Below are 19702 nucleotides of genomic sequence, written 5' to 3'. Positions count from 1 at the left end.
ATCCCTTCACTAAATATTACCCTGCTCACACTCCAACAGATCGTCAGGTCCCAAGTACCAGTATATATATAAATTTAATATACAGTAATACATAAAAATGGGTAAAATAGGGTGCTCATTGAACCCTCTACTGAAGAATGATTGGTTCCTAAAGGATAAAGGATACCAAATGAACATTTTATTCAGAACAAAATACTGTAGTTTTAAACAAAAATTAATGATACATCTTCATAAACTTACTTATAGAGCCCAAAATTCTCAATGTTTATACCTAACTTGAGAGGATAATCCCCATACACCTAATAGTAGGCAGGAAAAAATATATAATACAGTATATACTTTTCAGTATAAATATGTGCAGCAATACTGTATGACCCATGCAGGTTTAGTGCTTGTTTTTTAATATAATAATAGTAATCCATAAAAAATAGCAAATGTCCTCCTTAAAGCAGTGTCAAAATGCAAAGACAAACAATGTGCATTTTTTTTATATCTGGCCTTTATCACACATTTCAATAAACTGAGACATTTATGCCACTTTAAAAACTAACTAACAATATCCTCCATGGGAAAGTGGAACAGAATTCTTCCTCTAAGCCATGCGTGTTGCAAGAAACGACTAAAATGCCGGAAGCAAGCAGCTAGTAACCCCTTCTCCTGTATAAATTACCAAATTTTAAAAGAGAAACTTTCGTTTTTCTTTTTAGGTCATCCTGACTTGGTGGAATACAGCCAGTTGAAAAAAATATATAGTACATGTATATATAATCTGAAGAAGTATGATTTACCAAACTATTTCAAGTTTGTCACCTTGCAATTAATATGTTTATGCTGACTTAGCTACTTGAAGCACAATGAGACATTAACTAAATATCAATAAGCTTAGTAGTTCCCTCTCTGGCCTGTGGGGGCATATCCTTGACTCTTATGAAGTGGTGGTAACAGGATTTAGTGTAATCAGTCATAAGATCTTGTGTGGCTTCTGGCAAATCTCCAGTATGCCTTGCAGGTGACCCTGAGTATATAGCAAAGGGGGGAACAACTGTTTCTGGAGGAAGAACAGTATTATCAGCAATCATGCAGCAGTCTTTTAGCACACACCTCCGTCCCTGAAAAAATGTAAATGATATAGATAAGTAACTGATGTGGTAATCAGTTCTACAGATGTACTATATATAAGGCAGATATGAAATAAGAGGAATCTCCTGACCCCATCCCACCTTTCCCTATTATCATCCAGAAAAATGTAATCACTGTTTACTACTATGGATGCAAAGGTGATAAGTAAGAACAAAACAGAAGAGTCGAAGAACTCAGTATTCAAGAGAGGTTACCCCTAAAGATGCTGGTGAAGGGTTCTTGATGCAAGGAGTTGGAAATAATTGTGCCCTTACCTAGACATTCCATCCTTCCCATTTCCCAGGCACTGTATGACTTGTGGGTTTAGCACTTTCCCCATGCATATACAATAATAAAAGTGACAACAAAGGAATGAGACAATGAATGACAAATGCAGCTGAACACCAAAGTTCAAGCTTAGCATGACAGTTACCCAGAAAATGTTATAAATTTTGAACAGGTAAGGCAGGGAAGCTTAAAAAATTACCTGTAAGGTGGATAGAGGGGCAGGGTTCAATCACCAACAGTTGAAGGGAATGTTAATCAAATATGCCCAAAGTAGCAAAAGCTAAGGGCAGAAATATTTTTCTGACATTTCAGGAGATAATACAGTGGAACCTCTACTTGTAAGTTTAATTCGTTCCATGACCTTGCTCGCAACTGGATTTGCTCGTTTGCAGAGTCAATTTCCCTCATTTAAATTAATTGAAATGCAATTAATCCGTTCCAGTGGAATTCTGTACTTCAATAATTTCGCTAATGTCAACTCTACGGCTTATCTATCTCACTTCATCTAATATGACGTAAACAATATAAATAACATAGAAACCTGATATATACTCTAAAATGAATAAAATATGTCATTCATGTGGTGGTATGGGCGGTGTCGGCGGTGGACGAGAGTTTGTCTGGAGACCAGGCAAAATACTTCATGAATAATTTCGCTGATATCATCTATACGGCTTATTTGTTTATCACAGTTCATCTATGACATAACAAACAATATAAATAACATAGAAACATGATATATACTCTAGAATGAATAAAATATGTCATTATGTAACAGGTGGAGGCGGCCACAACCGCTTCCTCTTCGTTGTGGTAAACACTGCCATCTAGTGACGGCCTTTTGAAGCCATCTATTATTATAATTATTATATGTAGTACATTATTATTATACATATATATATTATTATTATACATATATTATTATTATTTTTTTTTTTTCAACAAGTCGGCCGTCTCCCACCGAGGCAGGGTGACCCAAAAAAGAAACAAAATCCCCAAAAAGAAAATACTTTCATCATCATTCAACACTTTCACCACACTCACACATTATCACTGTTTTTGCAGAGGTGCTCAGAATACAACAGTTCAGAAGCACACACATATAAAGATGCACAACATATCCCTCCAAACTGCCAATATCCCAAACCCCTCCTTTAAAGTGCAGGCATTGTACTTCCCATTTCCAGGACTCAAGTCTGACTATGTGAAAATAACTGGTTTCCCTGAATATTTTATTTTTATTATCACACTGGCCGATTCCCACCAAGGCAGGGTGGCCCGAAAAAGAAAAACTTTCACCATCATCCACTCCATCATTGTCTTGCCAGACGGGTGCTTTACACTACAGTTTTTAAACTGCAATATTAACACCCCTCCTTCAGAGTGCAGGCACTGTACTTCCCATCTCCAGGACTCAAGTCCAGCCTGCCGGTTTCCCTGAACCCCTTCATAAATGTTACTTTGCTCACACTCCAACAGCACGTCAAGTATTAAAAACCATTTGTCTCCATTCACTCCTATCAAACACGCTCACGCATGCCTGCTGGAAGTCCAAGCCCCTAGCACACAAAACCTCCTTTACCCCCTCCCTCCAACCTTTCCTAGGCCGACCCCTACCCCGCCTTCCTTCCACTACAGACTGATACACTCTTGAAGTCACTCTGTTTCGCTCCATTCTCTCTACATGTCCGAACCACCTCAACAACCCTTCCTCAGCCCTCTGGACAACACTTTTGGTAATCCCGCACCTCCTCCTAACTTCCAAACTACGAATTCTCTGCATTATATTCACACCACACATTGCCCTCAGACATGACATCTCCTCGCTGCAACATTCATCACCCATGCTTCACACCCATATAAGAGCGTTGGTAAAACTATACTCTCATACTCCAACAGATCATCAGGTCCCAAGTACCATTCGTCTCCATTCACTCCTATCTAACATGCTCATGCACGCTTGCTGGAAGCCCAAGCCCCTCACCCACAAAACCTCCTTTACCCCCTCTCTCCAACCCTTTCGAGGACGACCCCTACCCCGCCTTCCTTTTTTTTCGATCCCCTATAGATTTGAGAAACAATATGCTTTCCATGTCAAGAAAATGCCAAAGAGGACCTTCTACTTTGATCCATTCTCTCTAAATGACCAAACCACCTCAACAACCCCTCTTCTGCCCTCTGACTAATGCTTTTATTAACTCCACACCTTCTCCTAATTTCCACACTCCGAATTTTCTGCATAATATTTACACCACACATTGCCCTTAGACAGGACATCTCCACTGCCTCCAACCGTCTCCTCGCTGCTGCATTTACCACCCAAGCTTCACATCCATATAAGAGTGTTGGTACTACTATACTTTCATACATTCCCTTCTTTGCCTCCATAGATAACGTTTTTTGACTCCACATATACCTCAACGCACCACTCACCTTTTTTCCCTCATCAATTCTATGATTAACCTCATCCTTCATAAATCCATCCGCCGACACGTCAACTCCCAAGTATCTGAAAACATTCACTTCTTCCATACTCCTCCTCCCCAATTTGATATCCAATTTTTCTTTATCTAAATCATTTGATACCCTCATCACCTTACTCTTTTCTATGTTCACTTTCAACTTTCTACCTTTACATACATTCCCAAACTCATCCACTAACCTTTGCAATTTTTCTTTAGAATCTCCCATAAGCACAGTATCATCAGCAAAAAGTAACTGTGTCAATTCCTATTTTGAATTTGATTCCCCATAATTTAATCCCACCCCTCTCCCGAACACCCTAGCATTTACTTCTTTTACAACCCCATCTATAAATATATTAAACAACCATGGTGACATTACACATCCCTGTCTAAGACCTACTTTTACTGGTAAGTAATCTCCCTCTCTTCTACACACCCTAACCTGAGCCTCACTATCCTCATAAAAACTCTTTACAGGATTTAGTAACTTACCACCTATTCCATATACTTGCAACATCTGCCACATTGCTCCTCTACCCACTCTATCATATGCCTTTTCTAAATCCATAAATGCAATAAAAACTTCCCTACCTTTATCTAAATACTGTTCACATATATGCTTCAATGTAAACACTTGATCTACACATCCCCTACCCACTCTGAAACCTCCTTGCTCATCTGCAATCCTACATTCTGTCTTACCTCTAATTCTTTCAATTATAACCCTACCGTACACTTTTCCTGGTATACTCAGTAAACTTATTCCTCTATAATTTTTACAATCTCTTTTGTCCCCTTTCCCTTTATATAAAGGAACTATACTATATTGTATTATATTATTATACTATTATTTTTTTTTTTTTTTTCAACAAGTCGGCCGTCTCCCACCGAGGCAGGGTGACCCAAGAAAGAAAGAAAATCCCCAAAAAGAAAATACTTTCATCATCATTCAACACTTTCACCACGCTCACACATTATCACTGTTTTTGCAGAGGTGCTCAGAATACAACAGTTTAGAAGCATATACGTATAAAGATACACAACATACCCCTCCAAACTGCCAATATCCCAAACCCCTCCTTTAAAGTGCAGGCATTGTACTTCCCATTTCCAGGACATATTATTATTATTATTATTATTATTATAATATAAATAATTTGTAAGAGGTAGATGGGAAAAGAGGAAGGTGGCAACAAGTAAGAGGGAGGTGAAAGTGTATAAACTAAGGGAGGAGGAAGTTCGGGTGAGATATAAGCGACTATTGGCAGAAAGGTGGGCTAGTGCAAAGATAAGTAGTGGGGGGGTTGAAGAGGGTTGGAATAGTTTTAAAAATGCAGTATTAGAATGTGGGGCAGAAGTTTGTGGTTATAGGAGGGTGGGGGCAGAAGGAAAGAGGAGTGACTGGTGGAATGATGAAGTAAAGGGTGTGATAAAAGAGAAAAAGTTAGCTTATGAGAGGTTTTTACAAAGCAGAAGTGTTATAAGAAGAGCAGAGTATATGGAGAGTAAAAGAAAGGTGAAGAGAGTGGTGAGAGAGTGCAAAAGGAGAGCAGATGAAAGAGTGGGAGAGGCACTGTCAAGAAATTTTAATGAAAATAAGAAAAAAATTTGGAGTGAGTTAAACAAGTTAAGAAAGCCTAGGGAAAGTATGGATTTGTCAGTTAAAAACAGAGTAGGGGAATTAGTAGATGGGGAAAGGGAGGTATTAGGTAGATGGCGAGAATATTTTGAGGAACTTTTAAATGTTGAGGAAGGGAGGCGGTAATTTCATGCACTGGCCAGGGAGGTATACCATCTTTTAGGAGTGAAGAAGAGCAGAATGTAAGTGTGGTGGAGGTATGTGAGGCATTATGTAGAATGAAAGGGGGTAAAGCAGCTGGAACTGATGGGATCATGACAGAAATGTTAAAAGCAGGGGGGGATATAGTGTTGGAGTGGTTGGTACTTTTGTTTAATAAATGTATGAAAAAGGGGAAGGTACCTAGGGATTGGCAGAGAGCATGTATAGTCCCTTTATATAAAGGGAAAGGGGAAAAAAGAGATTGTAAAAATTATAGAGGAAAAGTATACGGTAGGGTTATAATTGAAAGAATTAGAGATAAGACAGAATGTAGGATTGCGGATGAGCAGGGAGGCTTCAGAGTGGGTAGGGGATGTGTAGATCAAGTGTTTACATTGAAGCATATATGTGAACAGTATTTAGATAAAGGTAGGGAAGTTTTTATTGCATTTATGGATTTAGAAAAGGCATATGATAGAGTGGATAGAGGAGCAATGTGGCATATGTTGCAAGTATATGGAATAGGTGGTAAGTTACTAAATGCTGTTAAGAGTTTTTATGAGGATAGTGAGGCTCAGGTTAGGGTGTGTAGAAGAGAGGGAGAATACTTCCCGGTAAAAGTAGGTCTTAGACAGGGATGTGTAATGTCACCATGGTTGTTTAATATATTTATAGATGGGGTTGTAAAAGAAGTAAATGCTAGGGTGTTTGGGAGAGGGGTGGGGTTAAATTACGGGGAATCAAATTCAAAATGGGAATTGACACAGTTACTTTCTGCTGATGATACTGTGCTTATGGGAGATTCTAAAGACAAATTGCAAAGGTTAGTGGATGAGTTTGAGAATGTGTGTAAAGGTAGAAAGTTGAAAGTGAACATAGAAAAGAGTAAGGTGATGAGGGTATCAAATGATTTAGATAAAGAAAAATTGGATATCAAATTGGGGAGGAGGAGTATGGAAGAAGTGAATGTTTTCAGATACTTGGGAGTTGACGTGTCGGCGGATGGATTTATGAAGGATGAGGTTAATCATAGAATTGATGAGGGAAAAAAGGTGAGTGGTGCGTTGAGGTATATGTGGAGTCAAAAAACGTTATCTATGGAGGCAAAGAAGGGAATGTATGAAAGTATAGTAGTACCAACACTCTTATATGGATGTGAAGCTTGGGTGGTAAATGCAGCAGCGAGGAGACGGTTGGAGGCAGTGGAGATGTCCTGTCTAAGGGCAATGTGTGGTGTAAATATTATGCAGAAAATTCGGAGTGTGGAAATTAGGAGAAGGTGTGGAGTTAATAAAAGCATTAGTCAGAGGGCAGAAGAGGGGTTGTTGAGGTGGTTTGGTCATTTAGAGAGAATGGATCAAAGTAGAATGACATGGAAAGCATATAAATCTATAGGGGAAGGAAGGAGGGGTAGGGGTCGTCCTCAAAAGGGTTGGAAAGAGGGGGTAAAGGAGGTTTTGTGGGTGAGGGGCTTGGACTTCCAGCAAGCGTGCACGAGCGTGTTAGATAGGAGTGAATGGAGACGAATGATACTTGGGACCTGACGATCTGTTGGAGTGTGAGCAGGGTAATATTTAGTGAAGGGATTCAGGGAAACCGGTTATTTTCATATAGTCGGACTTGAGTCCTGGAAATGGGAAGTACAATGCCTGCACTTTAAAGGAGGGGTTTGGGATATTGGCAGTTTGGAGGGATACGTTGTGTGTCTTTATACGTGTGTGCTTCTAAACTGTTGTATTCTGAGCACCTCTGCAAAAACAGTGATAGTGTGTGAGTGGTGGAAGTGTTGAATGATGATGAAAGTATTTTCTTTTTGGGGATTTTCTTTCTTTTTTGTTTCACCCTGCCTCAGTGGGAGATGGCCGACTTGTTGAGAGAGAAGAAATTTGTAATATTTATTCGCAAAAAAAAAAATATAAGATTTACTGTTATTCCTTATTGCAATAATTGTATAATGTCAACCCATTCAAGACTGCATATTGGAATGGACAGTGACATCATTTGTTTACTCTGAAACAGCCAAGCAATGGACCATTTCTCCTAGGTTGAGCTCAATTTCAAGGCACTTTTCATCGTGAAAGCAATCAAAATTATATCTATTTCTGAAATATATCTTCCATTCATTTTTGGTGTACGTTAAGAAGCATCTTTCCATCATACATTGCCCAAGTTTCAGTAAGATAGTCCAACAAACAAATGAGATACAGTTCCTGAGAGCAAGAGCCACTCACCAGTGTCAAGGAACCTGCCTTGAGGTCTGCTTGCTCATGGAAATTTTGCTCGCGTATGGAAGCAAAAAATCGACCCATCGACTGCTCATATTTGGAAAAACTCGCACGTGGACACGCTCGCAAGTAGAGGTTCCACTGTACTGAGAAAATATGGTGGACTAATTACCTGGAGTTTACCTGGAGAGAGTTCCGGGGGTCAACGCCCCCGCGGCCCGGTCTGTGACCAGGCCTCCTGGTGGATCAGAACCTGATCAACCAGGCTGTTGCTGCTGGCTGCACGCAAACCAACGTACGAGCCACAGCCCGGCTGATCAGGAACTGACTTTAGGTGCTTGTCCAGTGCCAGCTTGAAGACTGCCAGGGGTCTGTTGGTAATCCCCCTTGTGTGTGCTGGGAGGCAGTTGAACAGTCTCAGGCCCCTGACACTTATTGTATGGTCTCTTAACGTGCTAGTGACACCCCTGCTTTTCATTGGGGGGATGGTGCATCGTCTGCCAAGTCTTTTGCTTTCGTAGTGAGTGATTTTCGTGTGCAAGTTCGGTACTAGTCCCTCTAGGATTTTCCAGGTGTATATAATCATGTATCTCTCCCTCCTGCATTCCAGGGAATACAGGTTTAGGAACCTCAAGCGCTCCCAGTAATTGAGGTGTTTTATCTCCGTTATGCGCACCGTGAAAGTTCTCTGTACATTTTCTAGGTCGGTAATTTCACCTGCCTTGAAAGGTGCTGTTAGTGTGCAGCAATATTCCAGCCTAGATAGAACAAGTGACCTGAAGAGTGTCATCATGGGCTTGGCCTCCCTAGTTTTGAAGGTTCTCATTATCCATCCTGTCATTTTTCTAGCAGATGCAATTGATACAATGTTATGGTCCTTGAAGGCGAGATCCTCCGACATGATCACTCCCAGGTCTTTGATGTTGGTGTTTCACTCTATTTTGTGGCCAGAATTTGTTTTGTACTCTGATGAAGATTTAATTTCCTCATGTTTACCATATCTGATTATTATTATAATCAAAAAGAAGCGCTAAGCCACAAGGGCTATACAGCGCTGCAGGGTAGGGAAGGAAGCAAGGGAATTGGATGGCAGAAGGGAGGGGGGATGATCAGCAGGTTACAGAAAACAGCGGGGCAGGGGATAGTACGGGGGTAGAGGGTAGCAAGAGATACAAGTAGAAAGGGCTGAAAGTATCAGAATTTGTGAAGTAAGTCAGTCGTTGTCAAAAAGTCAATGAGAGAGTCCGGATGAAAGGTGGGTCCATCAGCGAGAAGGGAAGGTAAAGAGAGAGCAGCGGGGCGAAGACGACGACAGAGGTAAATTCTGCGTGCTCGTTGATAAAGTGGGCAGTCCAACAGAATGTGGCTGACTGATAATGGAGCTTGGCAATTCTCACAGAGAGGAGCAAGACGCCTCTCCATGAGATATCCATGAGTAAGACGAGTATGGCCAATGCGAAGACGGGAGAGAGTAGTCTCCCAACCTCGACACTGGTGATAAGAAGACGGCCAGTAACCTATACTCGGTTTAATAGACTGAAGTTTGTTGCCGAGCATAGTAGACCAACGTTGTTGCCAACGGGTGTGAAGGTGGGAAGATATTACAGCAAAATAGTCCGTACATGGAATACCTCTATAAGAAACTGGTAGGTCATGTACTGCTGACCGCGCAGCAGTGTCTGCCTGTTCATTGCCCTGTACGTCAACATGACCAGGGACCCAACAAAAAACAATATCTTTATGCTTAGTAAAGATGCGGCGTAGCCAAAGTTGGATACGGAGGACTAAGGGGTGAGGTGTATCAAATTTTTGTATAGCCTGTAAAGCACTAAGGGAGTCTGAGACAACCACAAATGATGACACAGGCATAGATGCAATACGGACAAGTGCTGTAAGGATGGCATATAATTCAGCAGTAAAAATACTAGCTGAAGATAGTAAATGCCCTTGTACGACGCTGTCCGGAAACACTGCTGCAAATCCTACGCCGTCAGAAGACTTAGAGCCATCTGTGTACACAGCAATGGCATGAGAATGAGAGTGAAAGTGGTCAAGAAAAAGAGAGCGGGAAGCGACCGTAGACAGTTGGGCTTTCGAGCAAGGGAGGGAGAAAGAACAGACTCGAACAGCTGGAACTTCCCAGGGGGGTAGGGAAAAGTGAGATGCTACATGTACATAGAAAGGTGGTAGTTGAAGAGAAGACAAGAGCGAATAAAGGCGAAGAGAGAAGGGACGGAGTAAGCAGGGGCGGCGAACAAATAAAGAATGTCTACTAATATCAGTGACCATTCTATAAATGGAAGGATTGCGGAGATCATGAGAGCGTACATAGTAGCGCAGGCAATGGGCATCACGGCGATCGGATAAGGATGGAACGTTCGCTTCTGCATAGAGGCTTTCGACAGGGGAAGAGCGAAAAGCACCAAGGCATAAACGTAATCCTTGGTGATGAATGGGGTTAAGGCTAGAGAGAGTAGCAGGAGATGCCGCTGAATAGATCTGGTCACCATAATCAAGTTTCGATAAAATAAGGGTGGAATGTAGGTGAAGGAGGGTTCGACGATCAGCTCCCCACGAAAGATGAGCAAGTGTTTTAAGAAGGTTCAGCCGGCTGTGACAAGTTGCCTTCAGAGAGGTAATGTGAGGTTTCCAGGATAACCTACGATCAAAGAGGAGGCCCAGAAACTTGACTGTATCACGTTCAGGGATACGTGAGCCATAGAGGTACAAAGGATGATTAGAGATGACAGAGCGTCTAGTGAAAGTGATTTGGTGGGTTTTAGTGCTGGAAAATTTAAACCCATGTGTGGTGGCCCAATTGGAAACACGGTCGACTGCATGCTGGAGAGAAACTGTAAGGAGGTGACAGTCAGCGCCTGCACAGGCAATAGCGAAGTCATCAACATAGAGTGATGACCAAATATTTGATGGAAGACTAGAGGCCAAATCATTAATAGCAAGGAGAAAAAGTGTTGTGCTCAGAACACATCCCTGGGGGACACCTTCAGCTTGGATAAAGTCCGGGGAGAGCACATTATTAACCCGAACACGGAAATGCCTGTCAGTTAAAAAGTTCTTAAGGAAGGATGGTAGATTGCCTCGAAGGCCTAAGGAGTGGGCTTGGGCTAAAATATTATACCTCCAAGTTGTGTCATATGCCTTCTCAAGGTCAAAAAATATGGCAATAACTGAGTGGTTATTCGCAAAGGCATTACGAACATACGTATCCAAGCGCAGTAAGGGGTCTATGGTAGAACGTCCCTTACGAAAGCCATATTGACGAGTGGAGAGACTGTTGTGTGTCTCTAAATACCACACTAAACGTCTATTTACTAGACGTTCCATTACTTTGCAAACTGCACTGGTAAGAGCAATGGGACGATAGTGGGAGGTTTCATGTCCCGTAGTGCCTGGTTTGCGGAAAGGGAGAACAATGGCAGATTTCCACAGCTGTGGAAGAACTCCTTGTGACCAAATAAGATTGTAAAGGCGTAATAGGACTGCAAGGGCTGACTGATGTAAATGTTGTAGCATACGAATATGAATGTCGTCGGGCCCAGCTGCCGATGATCGACAAGCTGAGAGTGTTGCCTCCAGTTCTTGAAGTGTAAAAGGCACATTATACTGTTCTTCTCTGAGAGAAGAAAAGTCCAAGGGTGCTAACTCTCTGGCAGACTTTGAGGAAAGAAATGAGGGGCATAGATGGAGTCCCTGAGAAATACGGACCAGATGATTGCCAATTTCATTGGCAACATCTAGTGGGTTTGCTATATCAACACCGGCAACCCGCAGAACAGGAGCCGGGTCAGGAGAATATTTACCACTCAGTTTTCGTACTTTTTTCCAGACTGCACTCATAGAGGAAGCAGAGGTGATGGTGGAGACATAATCTCGCCAGCAAGTGCGTTTAGCGTCACGGATGACACGGCGAGCGATCGCACGCTTCTGTTTAAAATCAAGGAGTCGCTCTGTGGTTCTATTGTACCGGTACCTGCCCCATGCAGCGCGTTTCAAACGTACTGCACGAGCACAAGCAGGAGACCACCAAGGCACGCATTTCTGAGAATGCCTGCCCGAAGTTTGGGGTATAGAATGAGAAGCTGCAGTGAAAACGGAGGACGAGAAGAGGTGTAAAAGCTCATCGATGGAGGACGAAGAAGGAACCTCTTTAAAAACAGTCAGGTGTGAGTAAAGGTTCCAATTTGCCCGATTAAATTGCCAGCGTGGGGTGCGAAGAGGTGGCGAATATGAAGGGGAAGTAAGAATGATTGGGAAATGATCACTGTCATGTAAGTCCGGGAGAACAGACCAAGTAAAGTCTAATGCGGCGGAGGAAGAGCAAACTGAGAGATCGATGCAAGAGAGAGTATGAGTCCGAGGATCAAAATGGGTGTGAGTACCTGTATTTAAAACATGGAGGGGGTGGGTGGCAAGAAAAGCCTCTAACTGAATTCCACGGGAATCACAGTGAGACCCTCCCCAGAGGAAATGGTGGGCATTAAAATCACCAAGTAACAGAATCGGTGGCGGTAATGACGAAACAAGGAAGGCAAAATCCGGAATAGATAATGCCCGAGAAGGAGAGAGATATAAAGAACAGAGCGTATACCACCTATGTAAGTGGATACGGGCTGCTGTGTAATGCAGCGAAGTATGAATAAATAGCTGATGGTACGGAATATCAGTGCGGAGAAGAAGGGCACTTTCATTAAAGGTCCCATCAGGAAAAGGATCTGAAGAATACAATAAATTATAGCCTGAGATGTGAGAAATAACAGCAGAGTGTAATTTTGGTTCCTGTAAGCAAACACCAACAGGGGCAAACTGGGAGAGTAACATCTGAAGCTCACCCCGATTACCCCTGAGGCCGCGTATATTCCACTGTAAGAAGGCCATGATTGGCAATGATAAAGATACTTGAAATCCGCAGGTAAGGGTTCCTACGGACTAGAAGGGTTAGAAAAGTCCACATGCGGAGGCAGTGGAAAATGTTCAAGCAGCGAAGGAACGGTGCGCTGTGAAGAAAGGAGTTGCGCAGATGGAGCAGAGGAGAGAGAAAGAGCGGAAGGTGGATCAGTGTCCATTGATGGTTTGGTCTCTGCAATATATTCAGAGATTGCTTCAAGTGTTTCGGAATTCAGAGATGTCGTATGGGAGACAATATTGGGAATGGTAGGGGGAGGATGAGTAAAGATTGGAACTGTATTGGACTGTACCAAGGTAGGGGGGGGCGAAAGGGTGGAGGGAACTGGAGAAGCGTGGCAGGGGACAGAAGAGACAGGAACCTGGGAGGTGGCAGAAGAGGAAGAAACTTGGGAGGGAACAGGGGAGGAAGGTACATTACGAGGAGGAGGGTGAACCTCTGCACTTGTAACTGAGCCAGTGAGAGGGGAAGAACTAGGGACAGAGACAGGGAGGGTAAAATGAGGAGGTGGAAGATGGGTAGGAGGTGTTACCGGACCTTTTTTTGACTTTTGAGAAGTAGAGGGACGATTGGGAAGAGGTGTCGTACAAGGTCTCGTCGATACTGAGGCTTGTAAGAGAGAACTCGAAGAAGCGAGATTAGACTGAGGCGTTGAAGTAGGGACGTCTGAGCCGAGGACAGCAAAAGGATTAGATACAGGAGTGATTATGGGAGAGGTAACCACAGAGGTGGGTGTAGAAGATGGGATACCAGAAGTGGGGGGACGTTTTGAAACACGGGAATAAGAAACACGTGGGAGTCTCCCTTGGAGGCGGAGATGAGAAACTGCCATGGCATAAGGGAGACCTTCTGTCTCTTTGAGGTAACGGATTTCCCGCTCGTTTAAATAGACCTGACAACGGCGAGAGTACGAAGGGTGAGCCTCATGACAGTTAAGGCAAGAGGGAGATCGATTGCAAGACGTGTTAGAATGGTCATCGGCACCACAGACTGGGCATTCGGCGATAGATCTGCAATATTTCGCTGGATGGCCAAATCGCCAGCAATTTCTACACTGTTGTGGTGTAGGGATCACCTTTCGAACTTGTAACCGATGTCCTGCTATATAAACGGAGGATGGGAGTTCTCGGCTGTCAAAAGTTAAACGAGCCACATTGCTAGGGTATCGTCTCCGCCCACGGGCAGGAAGAACGTAAGTGTCTACCTTGAGGATTGGGAGATCTTGGAGTTCCAGCTGTTCTAGAATGTCGGTGCCACATGTCTGGAAATTTTGTTGAACTATGGTATGGGGCAGAATAACGGTACCACTACAAGAATTGAGGGAATGATGTTTTTCAAGGGTGACAGGAACAGAATCTATATGGGAAAGACGAGAGAGCTCACGAGCCTGGGTAGCATTCTGTACGGTAATGATGCGCGTACCGCTCTTAAGAGCATGAAAAGAAATATCTTTACCAACATGGCGTAGGAGTGCCTTGCCAATACTATGGTCAGAAAGATAGGCAGTAGAGGAAGTTGGTCGTAAAGTGAAGAATTTAGTCCACTGTTCAGTCTGAAACTGAGCGTGGAAAGGTAGTGAAGGACGTGTCGATCGTTTCTGAGAAGAACGAGAAGGTGAAGGTGGAGAAGTGTCATCAGCAGGTAATTGTCGTTGACGTTTAGGCGTGGGACCAGAGTTGGTCCGATGTGGAACGGGTCGGCGATTTGAAAATTGCCGCACCGTAGAGGGAGAGGCCGGAAGCATAGTCAGAGGAGAGCGAAGGTCTGATAAATCGAAGGAGTCAGTCGAGGCCTCAGTACCTGAAGCGGGTGAGGAAACAGCACCGGCAATAGGTACAGAGGCATGAGGAATGTCTGAAGAGTGGTCCAAAGACGAGGCGGGGTCAGAACGGGGTGCGGTATCAAGAAGGGGCCCGGGGGTACCAGGTTCATGGACTAGGGCTGCCATGGTTAGGTTACTTCTTTCTTTTTGTTTTTAAGAAAAAAAAAGAAAGAAGAAAAGAAAATAAAAATAAAAAAAAGAAAAAAAAAGGGGGGACCGGGGAGGGATAGTTCCTAGGAGGAATGAAAGGGCCAGAAATCTCCCTCCGCGCCCAAGAGGACTCGACACCGCTAGTAGCGCAGATGCAGCATGGAACCCGTGCCATACCCTACCCTTCATGCCAGTAAACCAGCAATCTGGGATAGCAACCTCACATCTGCCGAGCTACCTCGGTGGACAAAAGAGAGGGCGGCCGGATATCCGCCACAAAGCATACCTCCTTCAGCCACCACCCCCGGAATCCGAAAGGTGGCTTCCAGAGATACACCCGTCGCCCAAAAGACACCCAAAGCTACTCCGGGATACCGGAGAGGGATCGGGACATCCCTAGGCAATCCAGATTCCACGGCAAACTACGCCACCGCCAAGAAACCTCAACGGAATGGGATGGACCCCGGTGTCCTTTCCCCTACCTAGGAACTAGCGCGCCTGTGGGAGAAATCACGAAGGCTAAAAAGAGGAAGGGCAAAAGGGAGGGGTGAGGAGGAGGAGGAGGAATGGAAAAAGGGGAGGATGGGGAGGATGGGATAGGGGAGGGGAGAATGGGGGGTAATTAGGTTCGGTCTGAGGAAGAAGACCGACAGGGCTAATTCCTCAGACCAAGAGCCTCTTCACCACGCCAAGGAGCCCCCCTTGAAGAGGTCCATATCTGAGTAATTGAAATTTCTCATCGTTGAACTTCATATTGTTTTCTGCAGCCCACTGAAAGATTTGGTTGATGTCCGCCTGGAGCCTTGCAGTGTCTGCAATGGAAGACACTGTCATGCAGATTCGGGTGTCATCTGCAAAGGAAGACACGGTGCTGTGGCTGACATCCTTGTCTATGTCGGATATGAGGATGAGGAACAAGATGGGAGCGAGTACTGTGCCTTGTGGAACAGAGCTTTTCACCGTAGCTGCCTCTGACTTTACTCTGTTGACGACTACTCTCTGTGTTCTGTTAGTGAGGAAATTATAGATCCATCGACCGATTTTTCCTGTTATTCCTTTAGCACGCATTTTGTGCGTTATTACGCCATGGTCACACTTGTCAAAGGCTTTTGCAAAGTCTGTATATATTACATCTGCAGTCTTTTTGTCTTCTAGTGCATTTAGGACCTTGTCGTAGTGATCCAATAGTTGAGACAGACAGGAGCGACCTGTTCTAAACCCATGTTGCCCTGGGTTGTGTAACTGATGGGTTTCTAGATGGGTGGTGATCTTGCTTCTTAGGACCCTTTCAAAGATTTTTATGATATGGGATGTTAGTGCTATTGGTCTGTAGTTCTTTGCTGTTGCTTTACTGCCCCCTTTGTGGAGTGGGGCTATGTCTGTTGTTTTTAGTAACTGTGGGACGACCCCCGTGTCCATGCTCCCTCTCCATCCAGTAAAAGAGAACTAACCAGAAGTGTTTGGAATATTTACCCTGCCAAGCACTCACCAATACCAGTAGTAGGAAGGACAAAGAACTAAAGAGCTGTATAAACATTGCTGCCCTATGTGAAGGTTCCACCTTTGCTGCACTCTGATATCCTAATTAACCAGCATCCTTTCACACAAAATTCAACACCTCCGAGTCTTCCCTCTTCTCCTCTGGCATGCGGCTATGTATGACCCTTAAGAAACAACAACATGGCCTTACTGCCTTAATGCCCATGAAGGACTTGATTCAAAGAATTAGAGCTATCCTCCCCTTCCTTGGTTCAAGCCTGGTGGCCTCCCATTTCCCCAGGTGCTGTATGATCTCTACAAGTTTAGTACTCCCCTTCATGAATGTAACAATACCATACCATACCACTGTTTCACAAATACTAGTTAAGACTATCTCAGAAGCCTAATAAGAGATCTTCTCACATACTGACACAAATAAGAAAGAAAAGGATGAGCAGACTGAATTTCACTAGAACTCACCCCTCAAAGGAGGTTCCTTGATGCTAATAAGCAACTCTTGATCCAAGGAATTGGACTTCTCTTCCTACCTTGGATCAAACCCTGAATGATTCCCATTCCCCTATCAAGTCATTAAACATAATCTCATAATATGATCAAAGAAAATCAGGGGTGAACATAGATCATAGAATGTTACAGCTCTGCCTAAGTTGTCTTGCTGTGTGCCAGACACTAAACACCATAATTTAACTGTACAGCAGAGTATACAAAATTACAATATATCATCCCTCAGGGGAGGTTCCTTGATGCTGGTGAAGGGCTCTTGATCTAGGGAATTGGATCTGTGATCTGGTTCCCTGAATTGAGCCTGAATACCTTCCATTCCCCCCCACATGTGCTGAATAATCCTATGGGTTTAGCACTCCCCCATGATTATAATAATAATAATAATAATAATGCAATATATCAATAGTCATGCTGAGTGAAAATTTTTGAGTTGGTGCTTTCCATGATTATAATACTGTATACCTTTACCTTTGATGGGTTTCAAGAATTTTCCTACCCCCAAAGCCTGGCCCTGGGCCAGGCTTGACTGATCAATCAGACTGTTGCTGCCAGCAGCCCAATGGCCCACATATGCATCACAGCCTGATTAGTACACATAATAACCAAGAGGTCATGGAACACTTACAATTACACAGTTTTTTCCTATGTACACATAAGATCCTACTACAGCGGCATTGACGATTGATCCCTCACCAATAAACACTTGATCACCAATGTGGAGAGGGAAAAATGCCACACTGAAAAACAAAATGAATATAAATTTAGAAAACAAAAAAATATGTATAGTATGTACTTAAAATATAGTAGTCTACTGAATTCTTAATTGGCATAACTAATGTAAGTTCAAATTTGCTTTATTAGTTTCATAATACAACAATATATTGTAATAAAGTTCAACTTACCCCTTGTGCAGGAGTAGACTTAGGGATCACCTTCTCTGCCTAACTTACCCCTTGCTGAACTTTTTGAATGGTGGTCTAATGACAGCTTTAGATGATATAACACAATGCCGGCCAACTCTGACATTGGCTAAATCCCCTCGGATGATCACACCACTAAGTACAATCACTTTTCCGCTCAACACAATGTTCTGGGAGCCACATAACACACTCCCACGACTGACACGGTTTCCAGTAGCCTGTGGAATTTATGTTAATTATCAGTAACAGTGTAAGAAACCATATATGAAAGATAATTTGCATACTGTATACCAATTTTTAAACTTCTCAAGAGATACTATATGAAAATATTTACCTTTATGATTATAATAATAATAACAAAGACCAACTTATTACAAAAAAAAAATATTTTGTTTGCCATTGTTAAACTAACACTTCCTTTATTTGTTAAAACACATACAAGTTTTACTGAACACCATAAATATTATAAAAATTACTTTATTACAGAAAAATGCCTGCTATTTTCACAGCTCCCCTCAAGAGAGATTTCTTGATGCTGGTGAGGGGCTCTTGATCTAGGGAACTGGATCTGTGCTTTGGTTCCTTAAATTGAGTCTGAATACCTTCCATCCCCCCCAACATGCGCTGTATAATCCTATGGGTTTAGCGCTCCCCCATGATTTTAACAATAATCATAATATTTTCACAGCCGTCATTAAATAACAGTAAGTATTGCAATATCATCATGCCCCTCAAGGGAAGTTCTTTCAAGCTGGTAAGGGGCTCTTGATATAGAGAATTGGATTTGTGCTCCTGTAGCTAGAGTGGTAACATACTCAGCTCACATACTGAGGACCAAGGGCTGATCCTCGGTACGGCTGGAAAATATTAGGACGTGTTTCCATAAGACATCTGCTATCCATGTTTTCACCCATCAGTAAAATGAGTACCTGGGTGTTAGTTGACTGGTGTGGGTTGCATCCTGGGACAAAATTGACCAAACTTGCCAGAAATGCTCTGCACAACAAGGGGGTTTCTATACGGTTGTATGTCAGCTAGGCCTGTATACCTTGTACATGTACTTGCAGAAATAAAGATATGTATTATTATTATTCCCTGAATTAAAACTGAATGCCTTCCATACACCCACAGGCATTGCATAATCCCTCTGGCTTTAGCACTCCCCCATAATGATAATAATAATAATAATAGCATCATCATAACTGTGATTAATGCTTATTATTGCAGCCTGGCCACTGTAAACATAAACAAAGACCGATGAGGCAAAGAACATAAAGATAGATGGAAGAGTAAGGGTAATTGTCCAGGACATACCCAAACATCAAAATTTTCATCTAAGTGAGGTTTTTATTTTTTTTTATTTGTTTCAGCTACAGTATTGAGACCTTTTATTCTTTAACCCCAGTGGTTTAGAACTTAAGTCTTGATTATAACAATAATAATTTACTCTTTACGGTTAGGCTACGTTAGGTTATTTTAGGTAGGGGTAGATGGGTTTTGTCATGTTTTGTTTCTTACCATTACACAACAAAATATCTGAAATGTAAAAGCAAATTAATATTGTAAAGTTGCAACTTTAATTATTCGCAGAAATCTGCCGAAGAGCAGTCTCCTGTTATTACCTATATATGTTATGTCCATACATACTCTACGTATTAATCAGTGTAAGTTTAATGTAGGATAATTCAATAAAATCAATTTGATTCTTTTCCAGAGAGAACGTGTTGACACTTCTCCCCCAACCCCAAACTTACCATCTTTAAACTTTAAAAACACTTACATCTTACATAGAAAATCACACTTACAGTCTCTATGTACTGAGCTTTGGGGTAAAATGAATCTTCAAGCTCCATTTTGCTCTGAGCAAGACAGCTGTCACCGCCCAGCTGATGAAAGATTGTTATTGTTGGGTTGAAGGGCTGCCTCTGACTCACGAAATCGTAATGACACGATTGCAAACAAACCATACCATGGGAGGGGATAGAACCCGCGGTCAGAGAGTCTC

General features: G+C 42.7%; 1 protein-coding gene across 1 annotated transcript; it reads right to left on the bottom strand.

Moving 5' to 3' along the window:
- Positions 1 to 163: 163 nt before the first annotated feature.
- On the bottom strand, positions 164 to 19696 carry DCTN5-p25 (Dynactin 5, p25 subunit). The gene is made up of 4 exons (XM_053778325.2): positions 19503 to 19696; positions 17728 to 17915; positions 17403 to 17514; positions 164 to 1109 (listed from the first exon to the last, which is right to left on the bottom strand). The coding sequence occupies exons 1-4, from the start codon at positions 19662 to 19664 to the stop codon at positions 867 to 869; spliced, it is 705 nt and encodes a 234-aa protein (XP_053634300.1). The 5' UTR covers positions 19665 to 19696; the 3' UTR covers positions 164 to 866.
- Positions 19697 to 19702: the final 6 nt, after the last annotated feature.

The sequence above is a fragment of the Cherax quadricarinatus genome, chromosome 1 (assembly GCF_038502225.1).
Source record: "Cherax quadricarinatus isolate ZL_2023a chromosome 1, ASM3850222v1, whole genome shotgun sequence".
NCBI lineage: Eukaryota > Metazoa > Arthropoda > Malacostraca > Decapoda > Parastacidae > Cherax > Cherax quadricarinatus.
This window is presented reverse-complemented; position numbering and strand designations above follow the sequence as displayed.